General features: G+C 38.3%; 1 protein-coding gene across 1 annotated transcript in view; it reads right to left on the bottom strand.

Moving 5' to 3' along the window:
• Positions 1-16,026: 16,026 nt before the first annotated feature.
• The window catches only part of LOC126419782 (UDP-glucosyltransferase 2-like), an 83,662-nt gene continuing 74,390 nt past the window's right edge, over positions 16,027-25,298 (bottom strand). Inside the window, exons 5-6 of the mRNA XM_050086960.1 lie at positions 19,774-19,993; positions 16,027-16,934 (exon numbers count right to left, since the gene is read on the bottom strand). Of these exons, the coding sequence (XP_049942917.1) occupies positions 16,634-16,934; positions 19,774-19,993 (521 nt within the window). The 3' untranslated portion in view covers positions 16,027-16,633. The remainder of the gene's footprint in view (positions 16,935-19,773; positions 19,994-25,298) is intronic.

Raw genomic sequence — 25,298 nt, forward strand, 5'->3', positions numbered from 1 at the left:
CCGGAAAAGTCCTACAATTTAAAACCTGGTGTCTAAATCTCTGTCATACCATTATATAATCTATCTGAAACCTTCCAGTATCTCCAGGCTTCTTCCATGTATACAACCTTCTTTCATGATTCTTGAACCAAGTATGAGCTATGATTAAGTTATGCTCTGTGCAAAATTCTACCAGGTGGCTTCCTCTTTCATTCCTTACCCCCATTCCATATTCACCTACTACTTTTCCTTCTCTTCCTTTTCGTACTATCGAATTCCAGTCACCCATGACTATTAAATTTTCATCTCCCTTCACTACCTGAATAATTTCTTTTATCTCATCATACATTTCATCAATATCTTCATCATCTGTGGAGCTAGGTGGCATGTAAACTTGTACTACTGTAGTAGGTGTGGGCTTCATGTCTATCTTGGCCACAATAATGCGTTCACTATGCTGTTTGTAGTAGCTAACCCGCACTCCTATTTTCCTATTCATTATTAAACCTACTCCTGCATTACCCCTATTTGATTTTGTGTTTATAACCCTGTAGTCACCTGACCAGAAGTCTTGTTCCTCCTGCCACCGAACTTCACTAATTCCCACTATATCTAACTTTAACTTATCCATTTCCCTTTTTAAATTTTCTAACCTACCTGCCCAATTAAGGGATCTGACATTCCACACTCCGATCCCTAGAACACGTTTTCTTTCTCCTGATAATGACGTCCTCTTGAGTAGTCTCCGCCCGGAGATCCGAATGGGGGAGTATTTTACCTCCGGAATATTTTACCCAAGAGGACGCCATCATCATTTAGCCATCCAATATAGCTGCATGCCCTTGGGAAAAATTACGGCTGTAGTTTCCCCTTGCTTTCAGCTGTTCACTTTACCAGCACAGCAAGGCTGTTTTGGTTAGTGTTACAAGGCCAGATCAGTCAATCATCCAGACTGTTGCCCCCGCAACTACTGAAAAAGCTGCTGCCCCTCTTTGGGAACCACATGTTTGTCTGGCCTCTCAACAGATACCCCTTCATGTGGTTGCACCTATGGTATGGCTATCTACATCGCGTAGGCATCCAAGCCTCCGCACCAACGGCAAGGTCCATGGTTCACTTAGTTTGTGGAAAATCATCTTGCTGGCATGAGGGAATATTGGCCTCATCATAAAAACTGCCAAGGAGGTTGAACGGAATTACACATTATTTGTGCACTTGTCCACCATTGTTGTTGTTGATGGTAAGACACACCAGAACGTCGCTTTGTGTTTCACACAAATTTTAGACTGATTTGGGTTAAGTCCTAAATGAGTACATTATTACTCTATTAATATAATGTTAGTAGAAAGTTTGTATAGATTTTGCTAAGTCTGAAATAGTTTAATTTACTGCAAGTTGTGTCAATGGAGCTGACTGAATAGCTGTATGACTACTGTTGTCCACTATGATGAAAGTAAAAAACTAATGCAAGAGGTAGAGGACATCAAACCAAACATATTTAGTTGTGTAGCATATGGTTTCTGATGGCAGTTTCTGATGGTTGATACAATTTACAAAGGAGTTAGTTTAGCACACTGATTACAGCAGTGGCATTCACAGGAACTGCTGTAATGTGCGACCACTGGCCTGTATGCATGCAGTACATTGTCAGGCCATTAGAGTGTAATGCCCATTAGAAGATTCCTGGCATGGCCACAATGGTACCAGCAGGAGACAGAAATCCAGACACGTGAGGTCAGGCAACCTGGGTGGTCAGGCCACGGGGCCACCTCGGACGATCCATTGATTCACGAAGATGGCTTTCAGATGATTCCTCACAGCCGTGCTGAAACGGGATGGTGCCCCATTGTGCTAGAAGTATGTCCTTTGTCTAACATTCAGAGGTACATCCACCCAATAAAGCTAACCCATCCATGCACAGAGGAGCTTTGAATGCATTCCCAGTCAGCAGCATCAACACAACAGCTTATTTCAGCAATACTAACCAAATGTATGTTAACATTACAAGTTGACTTTGCTATGAAAATGATTAAAATGGAATAATGAAGAATACAGTGCAGTAAAGTACATAACATGAAAAACACAAAACCCAAAAACAAATGCACATCTCTGATGAAAAAACTTACAAATTAAGACCTCCGTGCATACAAAACAAGAAAAAAAGGACCTGTATGCTGACTATGCAAGCACAACATGAAATGTGGGGTAACTGCATTTGCTATAATTCTACTCGATATATAAATGCTTTTTTTCTTTTCTGCGCTCTCCTTGTGATAACTAAGGTGCATTAATTTAAAATATTAAAATTCTTCTCTACACAATATTTGATTAATATTCATTATTTTCTAGCTTATTTGAGATATACTGGTTCCAATGGTACACTTGGTTCTTCATAAACTTTTTTCTTTTAAGAGAAATCTATAATTTACAATGTTCACAAATCATGTGCTTGAAAAAATGTAGTGAGCTAATGATTGTTAATTTCCAGGACATAGATCATTTCAAAGACCTAATTTCCTTCTTCTCAATAAACATTTTGTTTTTCTGGAAAGTCATATGACGGCTAGTGACAAGAGTAAATTATGTCTTAAGTGCAATAAATTAATAAAAACCACGGAAATATTCGCGATCTGTGGATTATGGTGTAGAAAACAGTTTCACAGTGATTGTGTTGGTCTAAGCAACAGTGAAATACGTCTCCTGAGAAATTCGAAAGAGCAAATTAAGTTTTGTTGTGAAGCATGCGAGTCTGCCTTACATGTTCAGCTGACGAAAGAGGTAGGAACTACAACGGATTCGGAAGCTGTACAATATTTAAGGGAAAGCGCGTCAAGTGCAGAAGTGAGTAATATTAACGAGACAAAAAGCTACAGCCACGTTGTAAAAAATAGTGTTTATAATAACCATGAACCATGGACCTTGCCGTTGATGGGGAGGCTTGCGTGCCTCAGCGATACAGATGGCCGTACCGTAGGTGCAACCACAACGGAGGGGTATCTGTTGAGACGCCAGACAAACATGTGGTTCCTGAAGAGGGGCAGCAGCCTTTTCAGTAGTTGCAGGGGCAACAGTCTGGATGATTGACTGATCTGGCCTTGTAACATTAACCAAAACGGCCTTGCTGTGCTGGTACTGCGAATGGCTGAAAGCAAGGGGAAACTACAGCCGTAATTTTTACCGAGGACATGCAGCTTTACTGTATGATTAAATGATGATGGCGTCCTCTTGGGTAAAATATTCCGGAGGTAAAATAGTCCCCCACTCGGATCTGCGGGCAGGGACTACTCAAGAGGACGTCGTTATCAGGAGAAAGAAAACTGGCATTCTACGGATCGGAGCGTGGAATATCAAATCCCTTAATCGGGCAGGTAGGTTAGAAAATTTAAAAAGGGAAATGGATAACTTAAAGTTAGATATAGTGGGAATTAGTGAAGTTCGGTGGCAGGAGGAACAAGACTTTTGGTCAGGTGATTACAGGGTTATAAACACAAAATCAAATAGGGGTAATGCAGGAGTAGGTTTAATAATGAATAAAAAAATAGGAGTGCGGGTTAGCTACTACAAACAGCATAGTGAACGCATTATTGTGGCCAAGATAGACACAAATCCCATACCTACTACAGTAGTACAAGTTTATATGCCAACTACCTCTGCAGATGATGAAGAAATAGATGAAACGTATGACGAGATAAAAGAAATTATTCAGGTAGTGAAGGAAGTCGAAAATTTAGCCATGGGTGACTGGAATTCGTCAGTAGGAAAAGGGAGAGAAGGAAACATAGTAGGTGAATATGGATTGGGGGGAAGAAATGAAAGAGGAAGCCGCCTTGTAGAATTTTGCACAGAGCATAACTTAATCATAGCTAACACTTGGTTTAAGAATCATAAAAGAAGGTTGTATACCTGGAAGAATCCTGGCGATACTAAAAAGTATCAGATAGATTATATAATGGTAAGACAGAGATTTAGGAACCAGGTTTTAAATTGTAAGACTTTTCCAGGGGCAGATGTGGATTCTGACCACAATATATTGGTTATGAACTGCAGATTGAAACTGAAGAAACTGCAAAAAGGTGGAAATCTAAGGAGACGGGACCTGGATAAACTGAAAGAACCAGAGGTTGTAGAGAGTTTCAGGGAGAGCATAAGGGAACAATTGACAGGAAGGGCGGAAAGAAATACAATAGAAGAAGAATGGGTAGCTTTGAGGGATGAAGTAGGAAAGGCAGCAGAGGATCAAGTAGGTAAAAAGACGAAGGCTAGTAGAAATCCTTGGGTAACAGAAGAAATATTGAATTTAATTGATGAAAGGAGAAAATATAAAAATGCAGTAAATGAAGCAGGCAAAAAGGAATACAAACATCTCAAAAATGAGATCGACAGGAAGTGCAAAATGGCTAAGCAGGGATGGCTGGAGGACAAATGTAAGGATGTAGAGGCTTGTCTCACTAGGGGTAAGATAGATACTGCCTACAGGAAAATTAAAGAGACCTTTGGAGAAAAGAGAACCACTTGTATGAATATCAAGAGCTCATATGGCAACCCAGTTCTAAGCAAAGAAGGGAAGGCAGAAAGGTGGAAGGAGTATATAGAGGGTTTATACAAGGGCGATGTACTTGACGACAATATTATGGAAATGGAAGAGGATGTAGATGAAGACGAAATGGGAGGTAAGATACTGCGTGAAGAGTTTGACAGAGCACTGAAAGACCTGAGTCGAAACAAGGCCCTGGGAGTAGATAACATTCCATTAGAACTACTGATGGCCTTGGGAGAGCCAGTCATGACAAAACTCTACCATCTGGTGAGCAAGATGTATGAGACAGGAGAAATACCCTCAGACTTCAAGAAGAATATAATAATTCCAATCCCAAAGAAAGCAAGTGTTGACAGATGTGAAAATTACGGAACTATCAGTTTAATAAGTCACAGCAGCAAAATACTAATGCGAATTCTTTACATACAAATGGAAAAACTGGTAGAAGCGGACCTCGGGGAAGATCAGTTTGGATTCTGTAGAAATGTTGGAACACGTGAGGCAATACTAACCTTACAACTTATTTTAGAAGAAAGATTAAGAAAAGGCAAACCTACGTTTCTAGCATTTGTAGACTTAGAGAAAGCTTTTGACAATGTTGACTGGAATACTCTCTTTCAAATTCTAAAGGTGGCAGGGGTAAAATACAGGGAGCGAAAGGCTATTTACAATTTGTACAGAAACCAAATGGCAGTTATAAGAGTTGAGGGACATGAAAGGGAAGCAGTGGTTGGGAAGGGAGTAAGACAGGGTTGTAGCCTCTCCCCGATGTTGTTCAATCTGTATATTGAGCAAGCAGTAAAGGAAACAAAAGAAAAATTCGGAATAGGTATTAAAATTCATGGAGAAGAAATAAAAACTTTGAGGTTCGCCGATGACATTGTAATTCTGTCAGAGACAGCAAAGGACTTGGAAGAGCAGTTGAATGGAATGGACAGTGTCTTGAAAGGAGGATATAAGATGAACATCAACAAAAGCAAAACAAGGATAATGGAATGTAGTAGAATTAAATCGGGTGATGCTGAGGGTATTAGATTAGGAAATGAGACACTTAAAGTAGTAAAGGAGTTTTGCTATTTGGGGAGCAAAATAACTGAGGATGGTCAAAGTAGAGAGGATATAAAATGTGGGCTGGCAATGGCAAGGAAAGTGTTTCTGAAGAAGAGGAATTTGTTAACATCCAGTATTGATTTAAGTGTCAGGAAGTCATTTCTGAAAGTATTCGTATGGAGTGTAGCCATGTATGGAAGTGAAACATGGACGATAAATAGTTTGGACAAGAAGAGAATAGAAGCTTTCGAAATGTGGTGCTACAGAAGAATGCTGAAGATTAGACGGGTAGATCACATAACTAATGAGGAAGTATATAATAGGATTGTGGAGAAGAGAAGTTTGTGGCACAACTTGACCAGAAGAAGGGATCGGTTGGTAGGACACGTTCTGAGGCATCAAGGGATCACCAATTTAGTATTGGAGGGCAGCGTGGAGGGTAAAAATCGTAGAGGGAGACCAAGAGATGAATACACTAAGCAGATTCAGAAGGATGTAGGTTGCAGTAGGTACTGGGAGATGAAAAAGCTTGCACAGGATAGAGTAGCATGGAGAGCTGCATCAAACCAGTCTCAGGACTGAAGACCACAACAACAACATGTTCCATTTATGCTAAATGCAATGTAGTGGATATTAGCAGACTTGAAAGAAATTTGCACACTGAGCATGGTGAGCATCTAAATTACCATGGGAAAACATTTTTGTCAGGAGATAAACAAAGTTGTAAATGAAATACGAGGACGCAGCAGCCTTGTCTTAAAAGACAGTCGCACAGAGCATGACTGTACACCTCCTTTTTTAGAGAAAACGACATTACAGACGAAGGAAAGTTAGAAACCACATTAAGTGGAAACAGCAGCAGTCTAATTCATTCAGATAATTGTGCAACCCTAGATCATGTAGTGAAAATAAATGAATACAGAAGGTTCTGTGAAAGTAGAATACCATTATGTAGCAGTGGCAGTTTCCTCCTCCTTCATATAAATGTACAATCTCTTAGGTGTAAAATCAATGAATTACAATACTGGCTCGATAAAATCAACTGCAGTGTTGTATGCATCAATGAACACTGGATGAAAGACACTGAAATAGACTTGTGTGTTCCTCTTGGATATTCGTTAGTTGCAAGCTACTGCAGAAAAAGTATTACATGTGGTGGGGTCTCAATATATGTCAAAAGTAACCTTGAATTGCATTACTCAGTTATAGACCTTAGTAGAATATGCCTTGAAGCTACAATAGAAGTAGCTGGTGTGATAATGAACAAACAGAAAACTGTAATTGTCTCAATCTATTGAATCTCAGGCTCTGATGAGATAGTATTTATAGAAAAAATTAATACTTCAATATTGTTGTTGTAAAATATAAACAGCATAGAATTGTAATTGTAGGTGATATTAACATAGATATAAGGGCAAAGAGAAAAAATGTAATTCATATTATTAACACTCTGAAGTCATTAAACTATTGCTGTCTCAATGAAAAACCCACTAGACTGAACGCATGCCTGGATAACATAATTAGCAATGTACAAAGAGACTCCATACAATGTGATGTAATAGAATTAGGAATATCAGATCATGCAGGGGTATGGCTTCAAATAGAAAAGTCAGCCTTTAGTTCTACAGAGAGAGAACTGACATATAGAATTCTAGGCGAATCGAATGTAAACAAATTGATAAACCAGTTAAAAGAAATGGATTGGACTCATGTAATGGATAACAAGAAAATGATTAATAAATGTTTTTCCATTTTCCTGACAGAGATCAAGCATATAGTAGAAATGACATGCCCTTGGTAACCAAAAGGTACCAGAGTAACATTACTCATAAGCAACAAAATACTAACAAGTGGTACACCCCACAGCTTAACAAGCTCAGAATACTACTGCTGATTATGAAAGACAAATCTCACAGCAGTGATAGGGACAAGGAAAATTACACTAAAATGAGAAACCTTTACAGATTAGAAATAAAAAATGCTAAGTGCTGTGCAAATGATGAATATATTTTAAATTCTAAAAATAAATGTAAAGCTGCCTGGACTGTCATTAAAAGGGAAATTAATAATACCAATAAAGAAAGGAGTATCCCCATTGACTGCAATATTCTCAATGAATATTTTGTAAATAGCATCACCACCCCACCCATCAATTCTGCCTCTGATGCAGAAGCATTGCTCACTTGTGCAAAACAGACAAGAAGTGAGAAGTTCACTTGGACCTGAATCACATTAAATGACATTCATAAGTCAATAAACAAATTAAGTAATTCCAAAACAGAAGATTATTATGGACTCAGTAATCTCATCATTAAATGTATAGCAAAAGAAATTGAAATGCCACTTCTCTCACTATCAAACAGAGTACTTGATGAAGGAACATTCCCCGACTGTCTTAAGCTCACAGTTACATCGCCTGTGTATAAAAAAGGTGAAAGAAACCTCCCAAATAACTACAGACCCATTTCAATAGTACCAATCATATCCAAGTTAGTAGAAAATTGTGTGCATAAGCAGATATACAGGTATTTTGAAACCAACAAAATTTTAAATGAACAACAGTTTGGCTTCAGGTCACACCTATCAACTGTAAAAGCAGTAGAAGCTTTGGTGAGCAATGTTTATGAAGGGTATGAAAAAAGGGTATCAAAGTCTGGAACACTTATTGACTTAAGTAAACCTTTTCACTCGGTTTCACATGACATACTCATCAAAAAGTGAAAATACTATGGCACTGAAGATGACACACTCCAACTATTCAGATATTATCTAAGCAATAGGTTACAACTTGTATATGCAAATAATCAGAGGTCAGAAATACTCCCTATAGAAGGAGGAATACCCCAAGGCTCTGTTCTTGGACCTTTTTTGTTCATTGTCTATGTTAATGACTTCTCGAATTACATACCATGTAAGAACATACTATATGCTGACGATATGACATTAATAAGTACAGGAGAGAACTTACAGAGTGTACTGGACAAAAATAGAGAAATGAGGCAAATGGCTAATTTCTGGTGTCAGGCTAACCAGCTGTGCATAAATCAAACAAAAACAGAAGAAATAATATTTAATGTCAAAGTAACTAAAAATGAAATAAAACAGTGAAATTACTTGGACTAATCATAGACCAAAAGCTCTCATGGGAAGGACACACCAATTATCTATGTAGTAAACTAGCACGAGTACTTTTGTTATTGTATAAATTAAGAAACAGTGTGAGCAAGCAATTGCTACTCCACTCATACTATGTTTTTTTCCATTCCCAACTGCAATATGGAATATTGCTTTGAGGTAACTCCCCAGGTGCTGAATGTATTTTCAGATGGCAGAAGAAAGCAATCAGGTGCATGGACGAGCACCCAGAGAGTCCTGCAGAAATTATTTTCAATCTCTTGGTGTAATTACAGTGCCAAGCATGTACATGTATAACTGTTTAATATATGCCAGAGAAAATCTGAAAAAATTGAACATGAGATGTGATGTGCATGCACACAGTACAAGAAACAGTCACCTGCTGGACTTGCCTTCCACAAGACTTGCTGTAGCCCATAATAACTGTAAGTACTTAAGCATAAAATTGTTCAGTAAGTTACCATGCTCAGCTCGTACAGTACCACTAAATAAATATAAGAACACATTGCAAACCTGGCTAAATAACAACGAATTCTATACAACTGAAGAATTCTTAGAAACTAATCATCAAAATATATGTTTTACCTAAGTTATGAAGAAAATGTTTTGATATTATATAAGCTAGTTATTTACTGTGACTCTTTTCTTATGTGTGTATTTAATTACTGTATAAAACATTGTTTTACATAATGCTGAAGAAAAGGTCTTTAGTTCCTTTTCTCCCTTTCTGTAACTATTTTAGTATTGTACTGAAACTAAAACCCTTTTTAAACTTTGACGAAGCCAATTGTATGAAAAATACTGAAAGGCTAATAAAAAAATATTCTGTTCTATTCTATTCTATTCATACACTAAAAACTTATTTGCAATTTAAGTTTCCATTCTCCAGAAAATACTTTTATTATTCAGCCCATAAACACATCTAATTGCAAGAATTAATAATATAATTTTTTACTCTAATTCTTCTGACGTAGTAAATACACTTGGTTGGCAGAATAATGTGTTACTTGAGAAATTAAGCAAATTAAAAAAGTTAAGAAAGGAGACATTTACAAGAAAATTGGTAAATCCCCACAGAGATCTACATAGTATGAACAAATAACCCATCTCATTTTCTTATCCCTAAGATATAGTTGAACCAATTTACTACTTGATTTTCTATGGTTCTACTACCACTAATTTGGACCTTAATCTCATTGTAAAGCTATATGTACTTACAGATTTCACTAATTATTCACACACAGTTGTATAAAAACACTGGACAGTAGTTCTAGCAGTCTATGACTGGTAATCAGTCCAGTAGTTTCTCTCTGCCAGTCTGCATTCACTCACCAGCAAATAAAATTCTGAGTGTTAAAATATGTGCCTAGTCACCAACCAGTTAACATCTAACAGTTACTATGTGTCAAAGTGGACAATTAATTTGCATTATAACCAGTTTTTTTATCCATTTTCATGACTTTACATACACACATGAGCTGTGTCAACCAGTACATAGAGGTTGGACAAAGAGATTTGCATGTTCAAACATAAATGCAGATGCTAGTCAAGCTCACAGGTTTCACTATTGTATTTGACAATGAATGGCACCTGCGTAGTATTCTCAGTACATTGCAAGTGTCAGTAACAGTCAGAAAACTGTTTCAGACATGGTCACAACCAGTGCTTTTTTCTCTAAAAGAAAGTTTGAGGGTACTCCAACATTGGATATAAGCAACGAAAATTACTTACAACTGAGGCATGGGATACCACTCATCTGCTTTTAGCCATAACATCATCAACATGTCGAACTAAAAAAAAAAAAAAAAAAAATCAAAGATGGCAATAAATCGTGAAGGATGATGGTAGTGGGACTGTAGAGACATCTATTGGTAGCTCGGCATTTGAGCGTACGCATATCCATTAGCACTACCATTGCCCACTATTAGCGGGCGAGGGCACTACATGCTTGTCGAACTGGCTGCCAGCGATTCAGTTGTCGAGAATGGTTGACATAGCTTCGAAATGCTCAAAAGAGTCAATGGCATCGCTTTTCCCACCAAAAACTGCACTGGTACCGTTCGTATTGAAATTACCAACATGAAAAAATGAAATAAAAAATGTACATCCGTGAAATAAATCTTTGCCACTCTTCCAGGTTCTCAACATCGCAAAAAAATTACTTTGTCAATGAATAAGTTTTGGGGATACACATCCCCAGCGTTCCCTAAGAAAAACAGCACTGGTCACAACAGTGTTTTGTGTAGCTTTGAGTGCATCATGTCAGAGCTAAGTGTTTGGATGGTGGGTGCTTCTGTAAGCGAGGTAGACACAGTGTTTGGTCCACCAGTGGACATCAAAATGGCTGCTGAGGCGCTGGCCTGGTTATTGCAGCAGAATAATACACAACACTGTCAGAGAGGGCACAGGTGAAGAATGTTGAGACTGGGATGTGCAGAGCAGCCGACCGAGATGTTTTCCTGCAGTTGGCAATGGGCCTGGCCCGGCAGCTCTAATGCTGATTTCAGTTCCCACAGATCAAGTCTTTATCTCCCGCAGTGCTCTGTTTACATGTGCTCAGTTGTCAGTGGTTCACACTGATTGGATGTTGTTTTCCCAATGCTCAACGTCTACGTGGTGTTCAGACACTCTACTCTCCCCTAGATTGACTTGCATGTCGAGTTTCATTTCCTCTTCTGGAGTTCAGCTCCAGGCTTGTTGTTGAGTGACCATCAGCTCATGTAATTTACACTTGGGATGACAGTGGTGGTTTGCATCATTGTCACACCTTGTACAGACACTAAAGTGGTGACATCAGACATTCTTATGTATGTGACACTCTACTTTTTTTTCTGATACTGTTAAAATGTGGCCATCATGGTGTTTTTGTGCTGCTGGAGGAAATGCTCAAACAGAATGTGGAATTTCTCCATACTGACATCACAATGACAATGGCCGAGAGCCCTGCCAAGAAGTTTTGTGGTGATTTTAAACAAATGGTCAATGCATAATGTGTTGTGGGTTGGTATCCCATTCCAGGGCTAGAGGAGTTGTTGGTGACATTGTCAGGGAGCCGGTATTTTCATACATCTATGCACATAGTTGAGTGATGCACACCTGCAATTGTCACTGGATGCCATTTCTTGAAGGACCTTACTGCTCAACACCCATTTAGGCTTTATTAGTTTAATCGCTTACCTGTTGAATTTTCATCAACAATATTTGGAGAAGTTAGTTCAGGGCATTCCTTTTGACATCCTCGATGCCATCTGAGTCACAGGCTCCAAGTGAGACGAAAATTTATGGAATCTGAAGGTGGTTTTCATTGACTTCTGAAGAACGGTCTTCATTGCAAATTGGAAAACTGGTTTTTTTCCACTAAGGTGCATTGTTGAGATGGCCTTGTCCCTGTGTAAAAGCTCACCAAATCCATTATCAACTTGCCAGTGCTCAAAATCCTGTAAGAGCTGCAGTCCTTCTTGGGCAAGATTTCATTCGGCCTCTCTGCCATCCTCTTAACTGGCTTTGACTAAAGGATGTCAAATTTTCTTTGTCTGTGGATTGTCAATGAGCTTTACAGTGTTTGTGCTTCTCCCTGACCTGTGATGAGCCCCAGTATGGTACTGGCATGGTTCTGTTGCATCAGGGTCTGGATGACACTGAACAGCTCATAGTTTACTCATCAAAGACTTTTATGCTCTGCAACATAATTACTCAAAAGTGGAAAAGGAGGCATCAGCTATGATTTTTTGGGATTAAATAGTTCCATGTTTTCTTTATGGGGCAAGTTCCTACTCATTGCCAGCCACAAGTCACAGGTTTCCTTATTCATCACTTGTTCCAAGCTGCTGTATAGGACTGTCCACCAATTGCAGAGGTGAGTGATCTTCCTCAGTAATTGTGGTTATGACAGTCGATTCTGATCACCAACCAGTATGCAAATGCGGATGCTCTATTGTGATTGATAGTGGTAGTAGATGCTGAATTCAACCAACAACCTGCTCTTGTTTTTACCGTGCTTGCTACAGTAGAGCAAAGCTGTTGAGTGGTCACCCTTCCAGCATTATCTCCTCACATACTCCAGTTGCTGCATGCATCACACTGGGGTACGACTTGTATAAATGGTTTGGAATGTTGTCATGTCTGCTGGCTAGCAATCAACTGTGGTACTGAACATCTGGTAAGGGCTTGCATGGCCTGTGCACAGTACCAGGGTGCACTACCACATCACATTCCCCTTGGCCAATTCTGACCAACCTTGGGACAGAGTGCAGTTAGGCTTTGTGGTGGATGTCGTTGATCAGTGTGCTGTGAGATCTCCCATATGTTGCCGAGCTGTCCTCCATGACATCAATGGCAAATATTTGTGCATTGTCCGTCATTTCATTGTTGGGGGGCACCCCCCTGCCCTTGTATCTGATAATGATCAGCAACGCAATGGTGTCCAGTAACTGACTACTTCCCCATTTCACCCACAATCGAACTGGAGGGATGCAATGCTTTGTGCATATACAAGGCACAGATGAAAAAGTCTGTGTCTGCCTCATCCTGAAAAGATGCACTGACCAATTTTCTTGGATGCGTACTGGGAAATGCTGGTTAGTGGGTGTAGTCCTCCACAATGTTTGCATGGGCACCATCTACAGGATCTTTGGGATTTGTTGCACCTCAAGTTCCATGCCCTGGACTGTTCCGGCCTGTCATATTTCCTTCATGGGGCTGATGTTTGTGCCCATTCATTCAGCTGGTAGCAGGTGTAGCTGCCAGGTACAGTGGTGGGCAAAACAGGTCGGCAGTTGCTTGTGGTTGATCTCAGTCAGCAGCTTTAGATCAGTCATTCCAGTCACTCATGGCCACAACCTTTCAGACCTTCAATGCTGCTGACTCCGAGCCTGACGGGTGAAAGGGTCAGTCGAGGCACTGTTCTGGTTGGAGGCTCCCAAATGCGGCAGTGTGCTCATGCACTGCTATCCCCGCTGTGCCCTCTGCTATCCTGCCTTCAACCACAAAACTGGGTGACAGTGGACCTGCCCCTTGTGCCTGCTGCTGTGGAGCCCATGGAATTTGAACCAGTGCACTCTTTTCCCTGCTCACCAGTGGCAGAGTCTTCCCCTGCTCCCCATTCCTGACCGTGCTGATGGCCCAACCGTTACCCAAGCCTCCAGCCTCTGGCCTCTGAAATCTTATGGTCCTCCAGCAGAGCAAGTGGCATAAGCATTGTCTCCTTCAGTGGTTGACCAGCTTTTAGGGAATTTCGCATCCTTTCCTGTTTTGTGATGCAGGTCAAGGCACAACCCAGGTTGTTTTCAGCCCTACATGGCCTTTCCAGTGGGAAGGGATTCAATATCCCTGCCAGCAGACATTCAGATGGATTCAGAGGAGCTGGTACACTTATAGCAGTGGAATAGTACAGGACGCTGACACAGTGGGTGGCGGGGGCAGAGCCCTGGCCCAATTGTTTACCTGGCAGCAGCAACAGTGGCAGCTCTAGTGCTGATTTCAACTCCCGCAGACTGAGCCTTTGCATCACGCAATGCTTTGTTTTTATGTGCTTAGTTGTCAGTCGTTTGCACTGGTTGTGTAGGGTTTTCTGCCATGCTCAATCTCTATGTGGTGTTCGGATTCTCTGCTGCCCCTTAGATTGATTCACACATCAGGTTTCCTTCCCTCTACAGGGGTTTAGCTCTCAGCTTGTTGCCAAATTACCATTGACTCATACAGTTTATATTTGTGCTGACAGTGGAGGTTCACAGTGTTGTTGTGCCTTGTATGCATACAGGGAAAATGGAAAAACATCATATGTTAAGTCACAATGTGGACAAAAGTGTGTTGAGTGATCATGAGAGACAGTCACTGAAGAAGATTGTGATGAAAGCTAAGAGCACGGCAGCTGCAAAAGTCGCTGCAGAATTGAATGTTGCACTTGAGAACCCTGTCAATACCAAAATAACATGAAAGCAGCTCCATAAGCAGGGAATTCCGTGGATCCCACGATTACCCTTGAAGGCTGCATTACTGCCAAGGATTATGTGATCATTTTTGTCAGTCAGACCCATCTCATGGTGCAATATTTGTTTGCCAATGGTGTTGCTGTGTTCCAAGAAGACAGAGCACCTGTTCACACAGCTTGCAAAACCCAGGACTGGTTTTGTGTGCATGAGGATGAACAATTAAACAGACTGCAAAATTCAAAGTATCTGTGCGTACATACCTCCTCTGTAAATGTGTCTTATAATATAAATGAAAATTTGTAAGCATATAGAAGTAGATTATCATAAACATATTCCCACCATGATGTCATAAAAATTCTAAATACCTTTTAATTTTCAAATTTGTGTTTTTTATGAAAAAGCTGAAGTTGTAACTATGGTGATGAAAATGCTGTAAAAACTGTAAACATCATTTCACTTTTTTTAACTAGTTCTACAAATCTGTACATCAAATCAGTAATACGATGAAGCAGAAACTTCACTTGAAAGTTATTTTATTTCATATTTTACAGTTTTCACAAATTAAGTCAGGTCCTAACAAGAACTGCTAACTTCCAACTGTTACAGCTCCCAACAGGAAATGGTTCTACGACTACATCACAACTGCCTCCTGCCAAAATATATCAAACACTGCATTTGTTCAAGGACAGAGATCTATCCATTACATCGTCAATAGAATTGATATTCTTGACCAAAGAATTAGGATTTGGTTTATATTCCATGGAAACAAAAAGAAATACAGTCTTCTGTTTATTACAGAAAACAATAAGTAAAATCATAACACTAAATCTAAATATTAAGGACTTCACAAATGACCAACACTGCAAAGTACATTAGAAATAACAAAAATAATTATGTTTCTCGTAAAATAATAAATTTTATGTCACCATTATGCCTCTCCAATGAACATTTATATAAAAATTATAGAATCTATACAATATGCAGTTTCAATCTCTTTGGATCATGTTGTGGATTATAATGTGTCGGGTTCTTCAACAGTGGAGAAAAAAAGAGGTATACTGAACAGTTACATTACACTGTTCTCCACCTACTTCCTTCCCTGCTCCTGCTCCAGCCCTACACACACTATCAGAGCGCTTTAACTTTCTATACTTCTCTCCCCCCCCCCCCTCCCCCTCCCCCGTCACCACTGCTCATCCTCTGGAACCCAGTATAGACTTCCGATGCTGCATCCAGCAGTCCACTACCTTGTGCCTACCACATTCCAACACATTCTCACAGGCAGCACTACAGCGTCTTCCCCCACCCCAACCCTGCTATCCTCCCCCTTCACATCCCACACCTCTTCTGTAAACCCCCCCCCCTCCCCCCTCTCCCCCCAGCACAGACCGCTGCTGATCATAGACACATTGGCTGTCGGGCCTTAGTGCCTGGAGATGACTGCAGCTATGCATGTTTGTTATGGGTGTGTGAATGTATGCATGTTTTGTTTGGTCTACATCTCAATGTAATAGTTAATAACATCTAGCAGTCTTTCTTTCTTTGGCAGCTGTCAACACCTCCTCAGTGTCATAAGCTAAAATCTATTCTTCTCATATTGCTGTTAATTATGTATGCATACCTTACATGTGGGCAATCAGTGTGGCATGACTGGACATATAGTAAATAAAATACACAGGAAAGTGTAATAAATGTATTAAAGCCTTTTTTAAATAATCAGACAATCAAAACTAGGTAATTACATATGCCTTCTGCAGTTCATGTTATGAAATTCAAAATTTTATACCAAGTGATAGAATGCTATCATAGTAATATGTAAAGCACAATGTTCAGTAGTTAGCTCATGTGTACACATTTTTAATTCAAATAATCACAGCTTTGTAAAATTTGTTAGATATGTGATCTTGTTGATCATTGAAAATGCCAGTCAAACATAAATTATTTTATATGTACTGTCTTACTGCCAAAAAATCATCAATATTTTTCTTTAAATGTCAAAAACCTAGTCATTTTTTGCACTTTTCTTCTTCTCAGAAGCTGAATGTTTGGTACCAAAGATGTACTTAACAACATATTTTATTGTTATTGTCATTACCAGTAATGCACTTAAAATGCAAACCAGTAGGAAGAAGATGACATCTAGTAGGAAGTATTGGTACCATGTCAGATCCAGTGCCCCAGACCTCATGTGGTAGGCTCCCTTGTGACGTAAAACATATTCTGTCCAGTAGACAGCTGTATCCAGGGGTTTTTGTGGACGGTCATGAAACAGTTTGGAATACTTTCTCGCATTCTCTACATATCTGAAACAATTGAAACACACCACACTTACATTAAGACATACACTATGGAGGTGAATAATATCAGAGATATTGAAATTAAGTTTGTCTACTGTTAAGAAAATGAGTTTCAAGTCAGTTGTATTGGAAAGTTAAAATTAAAATTAATGTTTGTTTATGTTGTTCCAGTGTAAGTCAAGTGCCGGCACGCTGGTCAAGAATGTTAAAGCGGAGAGGGCTGTGAAGAAGACGTCAGACAATAGTACACTGACCAACCACTCTCTAGGATGACACCGACACAGCAGTGGCCTCTAGGCAAAGAGAACATTGCCTGGCTGTGACCCAGTTGAAGATCATTGTAAATCCACAAAGTTAAGTATTATCATTTATCTTACTGCAATAAAAATTCATTAATGCAATTTGCCTCAATTGTCGTCTAGCGATTTGAGAAAGCAGGTTTCCTAGGCACCCCATGTTAGACGAATGGGCAGGACACTACATAAGTATAGTAAAATACTGCAGAAGCATGATTGATCATTGTTGAAACAATGGTCAATTGATATAGACTATGACACAATGCTGGCCAATGGCCTTGCTGCAGTGGTAACATCAGTTCCTGTCAAATCACCAAAGTCAAGCACTCTCGGGCTTGGCTAACACTTTGATGGGTCACCTTCTGGGTCTGCCAAGTTCTGTTGGCAAGTGGGGTGCAGTCAGCCCTTGTGAGACCAGTTGAGGAGGTACTTGACTGAGAAGTAGCAGCAGCCGTCACGAAAACTGATAACTGTGCTGACCACACACCACTCTGTACCTGGATCCAGTTATTCCTAAGAACTGAGGATAACATGGCAGCCGGTCAGTACCGTTTGGTCTTCAAGACCTGTCAGACGATGTTTGTTTTTACGACACAATTCTAGGAAAGGAAAATAATAATCACAATAATAATTAAATAATGTTTTAACTAGGTGTTATGAATTGTGCTCTTAAGTAGGTAGAAGCCTCTCTTTCTAGTAGTAAAAAACTCCATGCTAGCCATTATTTAGTCCTGCTTCTATGTAGTTGTAGTCCATTTTGTTTAGAGGAAATCAGGACTTAAATGCTAATGAAATATGTTTGAAAAATAGTAAAATGTTTCATAAAAACTATCTACTTTGCAAAAGATTTCCAGTACTCTTCCTGGAAGTTTTTCTCTTAACACTATAACTCAGTCATTGTTTATTAAGTGTCAGAGACAGCAGTTGTTTGAAACAAATGTTCTAAATGAACTTTCCAGCCATTTGCACATAGTATAATATCTGCTCTTCACTAAACATCACCATAAAATCAAATAGTAGTTAGAGAATGTCCTCTTTTACACTCTACATACAGTAAGAAATCTGTCTGAACTATAGGATAGTGTAAACTTTGCCCATGACAGTAAAAATAAAATGCAAACTAAAAGAGACACATGAAGCAACTGTACTTCCTTGTTTCTTGGTAGTGCTACTGCAGCCAATTTTAATGAATGAAAAATCTTGAGAATCAATGTTTTGCAATAAGGGAAGTCCAATTCTTTCAGAGTTAAAAATAAACAAACCAATAATGTAAAATGCTTAGACATATAATAGAGGTTTCTTGGGTGCCAGTTTGTTTCTGACAACTCTAGAATGTCACATTGGAATACAAAATAAACTTGGAGTCTTCCCTTGTTACATCTGCATGTTTTGTATCAAATAAAGCTTTTGGCCCATAAGGCTGTTAAATTTTGCAATCCCACTGGATATATCAGGTGATATAGTTGTGCATATCTCCAGCAAGGTCACTAGGTGTGGTGCAGAGCAATATATATGCTGGCACCAGGTCATGATGGTAAACAATGGTGACAAATTTAAGGACAGCCACAGATGTCTGATCTGGCACACTGTCCACTTTCTGCTGTCTGGCAGGATTATTTATGACCACTCTGCAATACTTGGCTATTTCTAGACATTAATTTGGACTCCATTATTTCCTGCCACCAATGTTTAGCTTGCACAGATGCATGTCTATTTTAATAATGTGGGCAGTCTCAATTTGACTACATGTTGTGCATAACATGACTACACTAATGGTGTGTGCTAGTGCTTAGAAAATGTTTCACATCAGGCAGCTTCCCAGCCCAATGAAGCGACAATGGTCTCCAGCACTAATGTTTGAGTTATTTAGTAAATCTACAGCGTACTTTAAATGCCGATAGAAATGGTCCACATGCAAATCACTTAACTGCCTGCGTTCCTGTGTCACAAGACCAACCTGCAAGGAGGGGCATCCAGATGGACTCTCTCGAGGGTGACTGTGGAGCTGTCATGCAGACATCATCACATCTGCTACAATGCACATTACCTCCAACTGTGTGCACTATGGGAGATCTTGTAAATGCTACACAAAGTGTACTGGGCGTTGCTAATTTTTGGGCATCCATTGTATAGTTAAATTAATCAATGTTTCTTAATATAATCAATTTCATTCTTTGACGGGCTTAATTTATAAACCATAATGTATATAGTAAAGTAATGCAGAAATGTATGCAATAATGTTTTAGTTTGCTTCTGACACAAAATAAATAAAAACCTTAAAAGTCTTTGTTTGGTTGAAGAGAATCAGGATTTATTTATTTTCTGTGATTTAGTTTTACTTAACTGGTGTTAGTCAACACTCATGTTGTTGAAGAAGCAGGCTTATAAAACTACCTTCCTCATTTTCTCCCTGAAAATTACAGTCTTTCCTCAAGGACATAAATTTCTCTCAGTGGAATAATCCTCACCCAAGTTTTAGTGCTTTAACTTATAGAAATTTTAATTATATTGTGTTTTGTACTGCTTTGCAACTCACATGTGGTCGTTACCTTGGATTCAGAAGTAGTTCATTTACTGCCCATTGAAATGATTTTTCAGTGATGTTATTAAGCAGAAGCATAATTCCATATCCGAGACTTTGCACTTTCAACAAGTTTGGTTCTTGATCACCATATATAGGAACTCCAAGAAGTGGGACAGCAAAGTGAAGGGCTTCTTGAACACTCATCATTCCTCCATGAGTGATAAAGAACTTCAAATTTCTGTGATCTACAAGGGAAAAAAATGATTATTACAACCTGGAAAGGCATGTATCCATATGAAGCAAGTGATTTCATTAATACAGCTTTAAGTTTATGCCTGCTCATCATTCCAACATCCTATTCTGTCTGTCTCTCTCTCTCTCTCTCTCTCTCTGACAGTACAATATATAAGGAGCAACTAGAAATGACGCGCATAAATGGATGTTAGTTGCAGAGAAATAAAGTATTGCATTAATAATGTGACTGATTCACCACTAGGTAGAACAATTTCATGATTACAAATGAAAAGCATAAAACTGTAACTGCTTCATAGTATTAATTCAATTAGATAACTTATCTGTTGCTTACATGGCCTTGCAACCAAAAAAACAGGTTAACTAAATAATTAATACTGTAGAATACCCACAATTTTGTGCTCTTCATTTGTAATTTACATCTGTTACATTCATATTCTGCAAATCACTATGAAGTGAATGGCTGAGGGTAATAATCTGTTTCTTACCAAAATACTCCAAGCATATGATTATGTAAGAAATATATTCAGGATCTTCAAAAATAAATGTAAACAGCTGAAAAATAAAATTATAAAAAGAAAATTAAAGTTTTGTTGAAGATAACAGTGGCTACTCAGACACATTACTAATTGGTTTTAAGGCCTGCTCACCAAACATAAGAAACATAGACTGAGGTGACAAAAGTAATTCGATAGAGAGATGAACATGTACAGATGATGGTAGCATCACATACAAAAGGTATAAAAGGACAGTGAATTAGCAGAGGTGTCATTTGCAGTCAGCTGATTCATGTGAAAAGGTTTTCAATGTGATTATGGGTGCAAGATGTGAATTAACAGACTTTGAATGCAGAATGGTAGTCACAGCTAGACACATGGGATATTCCATTTTGGTAATTATTAGGGACTTCAGATATCCATGGTGTCAAGTATGAGACAAGAATATCACGTTTCAGGCATTACCTCTCACCATGGACAATGTAGCGGCCGAAAGTCTTCACTTAATGACTGAGAGCAGCAGCATTTGCATAGGGTTGTCAGTGCTAAGAGACAAGCAACACTGTGTGAAATAACTGCATGAATCGATGCGGGCCATATGATGAATGTATTCATTAGGACAGTGCAGTGAAATTTGGCATTGATGGGCTATGCCAGTCGGTGACTGACGCGAGTGCTTTTGCTAACAGCACGACATTGCCTGCAGCGCCTCTCCTGATCATATCAGTTGAACCGTAGACTACTGGAAAACTGTGGCCTGGCAGGGTCTGGGTGTGGTGCAGACCCCACGAAGCCACGGTCCCAAGTTGTTAACAAGGCACTGGCAAGCTGGTGGTGACTCCATAATGTTATGGGCTGTGTTTACTTGGAATGGAGTGGATCCTGTGGTCCAAATGAACCAACCATTGACTGAAAATGATTATATTTGACTACTTGTAGACAATTTGCAGTCATTGATGGACTTAATGTTCCCAAAAATGTCACCAGGCCACAATTGTTCACAAATGGTTTGAAGAACATTCTGGATAATTCAAGCGAATGATTTGGCCATCCAGATCGCCTGGCATGAATACCATCAAACATTTATGGAACTAATCAAGAGGTCAGTTCATGCACATAATCCTCTGCTGACAACACTTTTGCAATTATGAATGGTTGTAGAGGCAGCATGGCTCAATATTTCTGCAGGGGACTTCCGACAACTTTTAGAGTGAGTGCCACGTCGAGCTGCTGCACTCTGGTGAGGAAAAGGAGGTCTGACACAATATTAGGAGGTGTCCCCTTATTTTTGTCACCTCAGTATGCTTCATGTGACTACGTCTTAAGAACAAGGCAGTTTAAAATATTTTTTAAGGCTCAGAGTAAATAGCATTTTCTTTCACCTTTTACTTCAAATATTATCTCACTTCTACAAAGACAAGAGAATCACATATTCTAGAACTTGGATATCATACTTCGTATGTTTTGACAGTTATTTCAATGGGCTGCAAAACAATCAATTTTAAATATGTACTTTTGTGTAGGGGAAGGTGTTGTATCTTGGTAACTTTTCAAACTTCGTTTCTAGCCAGCTCTTTAATGGAAGTTTAATATATTCCCTTGCTCCACTTTTCAATGATGCCATTCACTTTTTATGTGGTATAATCTTTTCCTGAACTTACAACAGTTACTTCAGAAAATTGTGTTATTTTTTTAAAAGCAAAAACATGTTCCAAAATGCAACATGATCATGTGCCTACAAACAAACATTCACTTGAAATTTGAAAGCTCTGCAATAAAAAAAAAAAAAAAAAAAAAAAAAAAAAAAAAAAAAAAAAATCTTGTCGATACTGTGTTTAACAGTCTATCTGTTATGTTATTACTCTACTACACACCAACAGTCACTAAGTGAAATCAAATTGAGCAGAAGTATTATAAAAAATGAATTACATGTTATACACAATTTCAAATAGAAGCTATTGCAAATTAACACAAATTTCCATTTTCAAGACAAGTAAAATTGCTGAGACATTAAAGAAACTCAGATCATTTGTAAGTAACACATGTTCCACTGTAAAAGATTTTCTTTTGTTTCAAAGTGCAAGATGATGCATGACCAAAGTACAGCTTAACTTTCCACATGTTACATAAATAGTTTTAAAAATATATAACATTTTACTCACCATGAAATTCTACACCTGAAGAAATTAGCAATATATTTCAAACAGTTTTAGTTCATTGTACAGCACTTAAATGTCTAGAATGCAAAATATTTACAAATGCTGTGCAAAACATAACCTCATACCTAACAACAGCAAAAACTGTAGAAAATGACTGAAACTGCTTAGGGTAGTCTCCAGTGTGCATTGCTTCTGATTCTAAAACCAGTCACTAGACTGAAGTACTGACAAAAAACATTGTTTGTTCCTAGGTGCAAATCTCTCCCCTGCTCTCAATTAATGTCATATGTTGTACATTAACCAGACAATATTTCTGCAATTATCTTTGATCTATGATAATAGAAATGTGTAAATCACAGTGACAAATAGCATCTTATGTATGAATGTTTCTCTTGTTCTTCTTATTTCTTTTATTAAGCAAATATTTCCATGTAGCTCATAAGTACAAACTCTTACTATTAGTCTTTCAGTTTGGTAGGAGGGAAAATGAAATTGTGAAAACTGAGGAAATGAAAATAATAATAATAATAATAAAAAGAATTGACATGTTCCACATCCACAAGGATCTCCTCAGCACAGATCTATGGAACGAAAAGCTAATCTAATCCAATCTAATCTAAAGAATGAGTGTCATATCCATGGAATCTAAAAAGCAGAGAAATTAGTGATATATGTGTGTGCAACAACAAAACAAAATTTTTTGAGAACTGTTGTATTCTAATGAGAGAAAATTCACTTAGTCTTCTTAATGTCATCCATCAAAGAAAATTAAATGCAGAATATTTTTTGAACACAGTAGTTTCTAAATCAAAGCTTTATTTATGCACAATGAGTTCTTAAAACAAGTGTTTGAAAAGTACCAGTGTAATCAACTAAATATGAAGCTACCACTAGTTGATAAACAGCATTGATAGTTAGAGACTAGAGTCTACGCACAGTATAGTAATAGGCTTTTGGTACTACTTTAGTACATTATGGCATTGGACTAGAATTTCTGCATGAGGTTCATATCCCAGAGCTGAATATGACACCCTGTCACCTTCCCAGCATGCCCAAATTCACAGACGTCTTGTAATTCATCCTTTGCATTTTTATTGCCAATTATTTATTGAATTTTGCTGTCATACCTTGCACCATTCTTTACCAAAAGGTAGTGAGCGACTGTGGCCTTGCTTAAAGTGCTTGGTAGTATTTTATATAATTTTAATTTGAAACAAGTCTTCCTTGACTCAGTCCCATAAGTTTGAGGTCTACATTAAGACTCCAAACTTGAAGAGACCAATATCACATTTCTTACAGCCCAGAAACAATATAATATTGGCAAGCAGGTGAAATATGTGTCATGCATGATGCTTCTGAATTATGGAGCTAATTATGCTGAAAATAATTTCATTTTATGGCTTCTTTGCTATATCCTAATTTTATTCCCATTATCCACTATTACAAATTGTAGGAAGTGCCAGTCTGCTGCTTGGTGTGGAAAGCACCAAATAATTTAAATTACATCCACTGTGCTAAAATATTTTGTCCGAGTTATGTAAAAGACACATTTGGACACTGATGTTCTTTTATACAGCAAGAAACCCAAAAGCTTAGTTGAGTAAAGAAGGATAATAAGCAAAGGTGAAAATGTTATGTCAGAAGAGTTGCTTCTATGCTGTAGAAGAATTTATGAATGCCAATTTAAAGTAACCAAGTTAAATATTTTCTTCTGTACCAATAGTTTACAGCTGATTAACTCACTGTACATATGTTACTGTTACTTTGCTTATTGTCAGCATAAAATAACCAAGTCAAATGTTTTCTTCAATACCACAAGCTTTTAGCCGATTTATTTCATTCTACAGAAGTAACTGCTGTTTTTTCTTTTTGTGAGTTAATTATAATATATAGGCTACCCAAAACCTAACTGTGAATTTTGCTATATCTGTGTGTAAAAATGCACAACAGGATTTTCAGAATCAGTAAAAATCAAATTTCATTTGGAAACATTTACTACAGAAAGGTCTGAATGTAAAAAATAGATATCACTTGGAGTGGACAGACAGTGCCCTATTCACAATGAATCCCTCAGAAAACTGAGCATGTAATTAGCCTTGTAGTTGACTCATTGAAGGACATACAAAAAACGTAACCCAACTGAAGGCAACATACTGATCACATAAATGTGTGAAGTACCAGAAGCATTCCACATTTACTTACCGTCCTTAAATGGATAACTGAAGTTGCAGACTGAATTATTTATAGTATCAAAAGAGTCGTAACATGATATTTCTTGTGCTCTCATGAGGAATACCAGCATATGATATAAAGTTCTAGGGCAGTTTTTCTGACACTGATACATAGGACAGACATCCTTTTTTATACAGCTTTTGTAAAGTTTTAAAGACACGATGTGTTCTAGTCACTTCATTCATGAAATATATTGATTAAGTATATTTTTTAAATTATTCTATCAGAACCCTCCTATGTACTGATATGCAAGATATGAGTGGTGGATTTAAGTCAGTTAAATGCTACATTTTAACCACATACATGTATAAATGGAAAAGTAAATTGCATCAAAAGGAAAATTCACTCGAGAAAACTAAAAACTTGACAGACAGGATTGCTGAGTGGTACTTATGCTCAGGAGGTGAAAT

Source organism: Schistocerca serialis, chromosome 9 (genome assembly GCF_023864345.2).
Source record: "Schistocerca serialis cubense isolate TAMUIC-IGC-003099 chromosome 9, iqSchSeri2.2, whole genome shotgun sequence".
In the NCBI taxonomy this organism is placed as follows: domain Eukaryota; kingdom Metazoa; phylum Arthropoda; class Insecta; order Orthoptera; family Acrididae; genus Schistocerca; species Schistocerca serialis.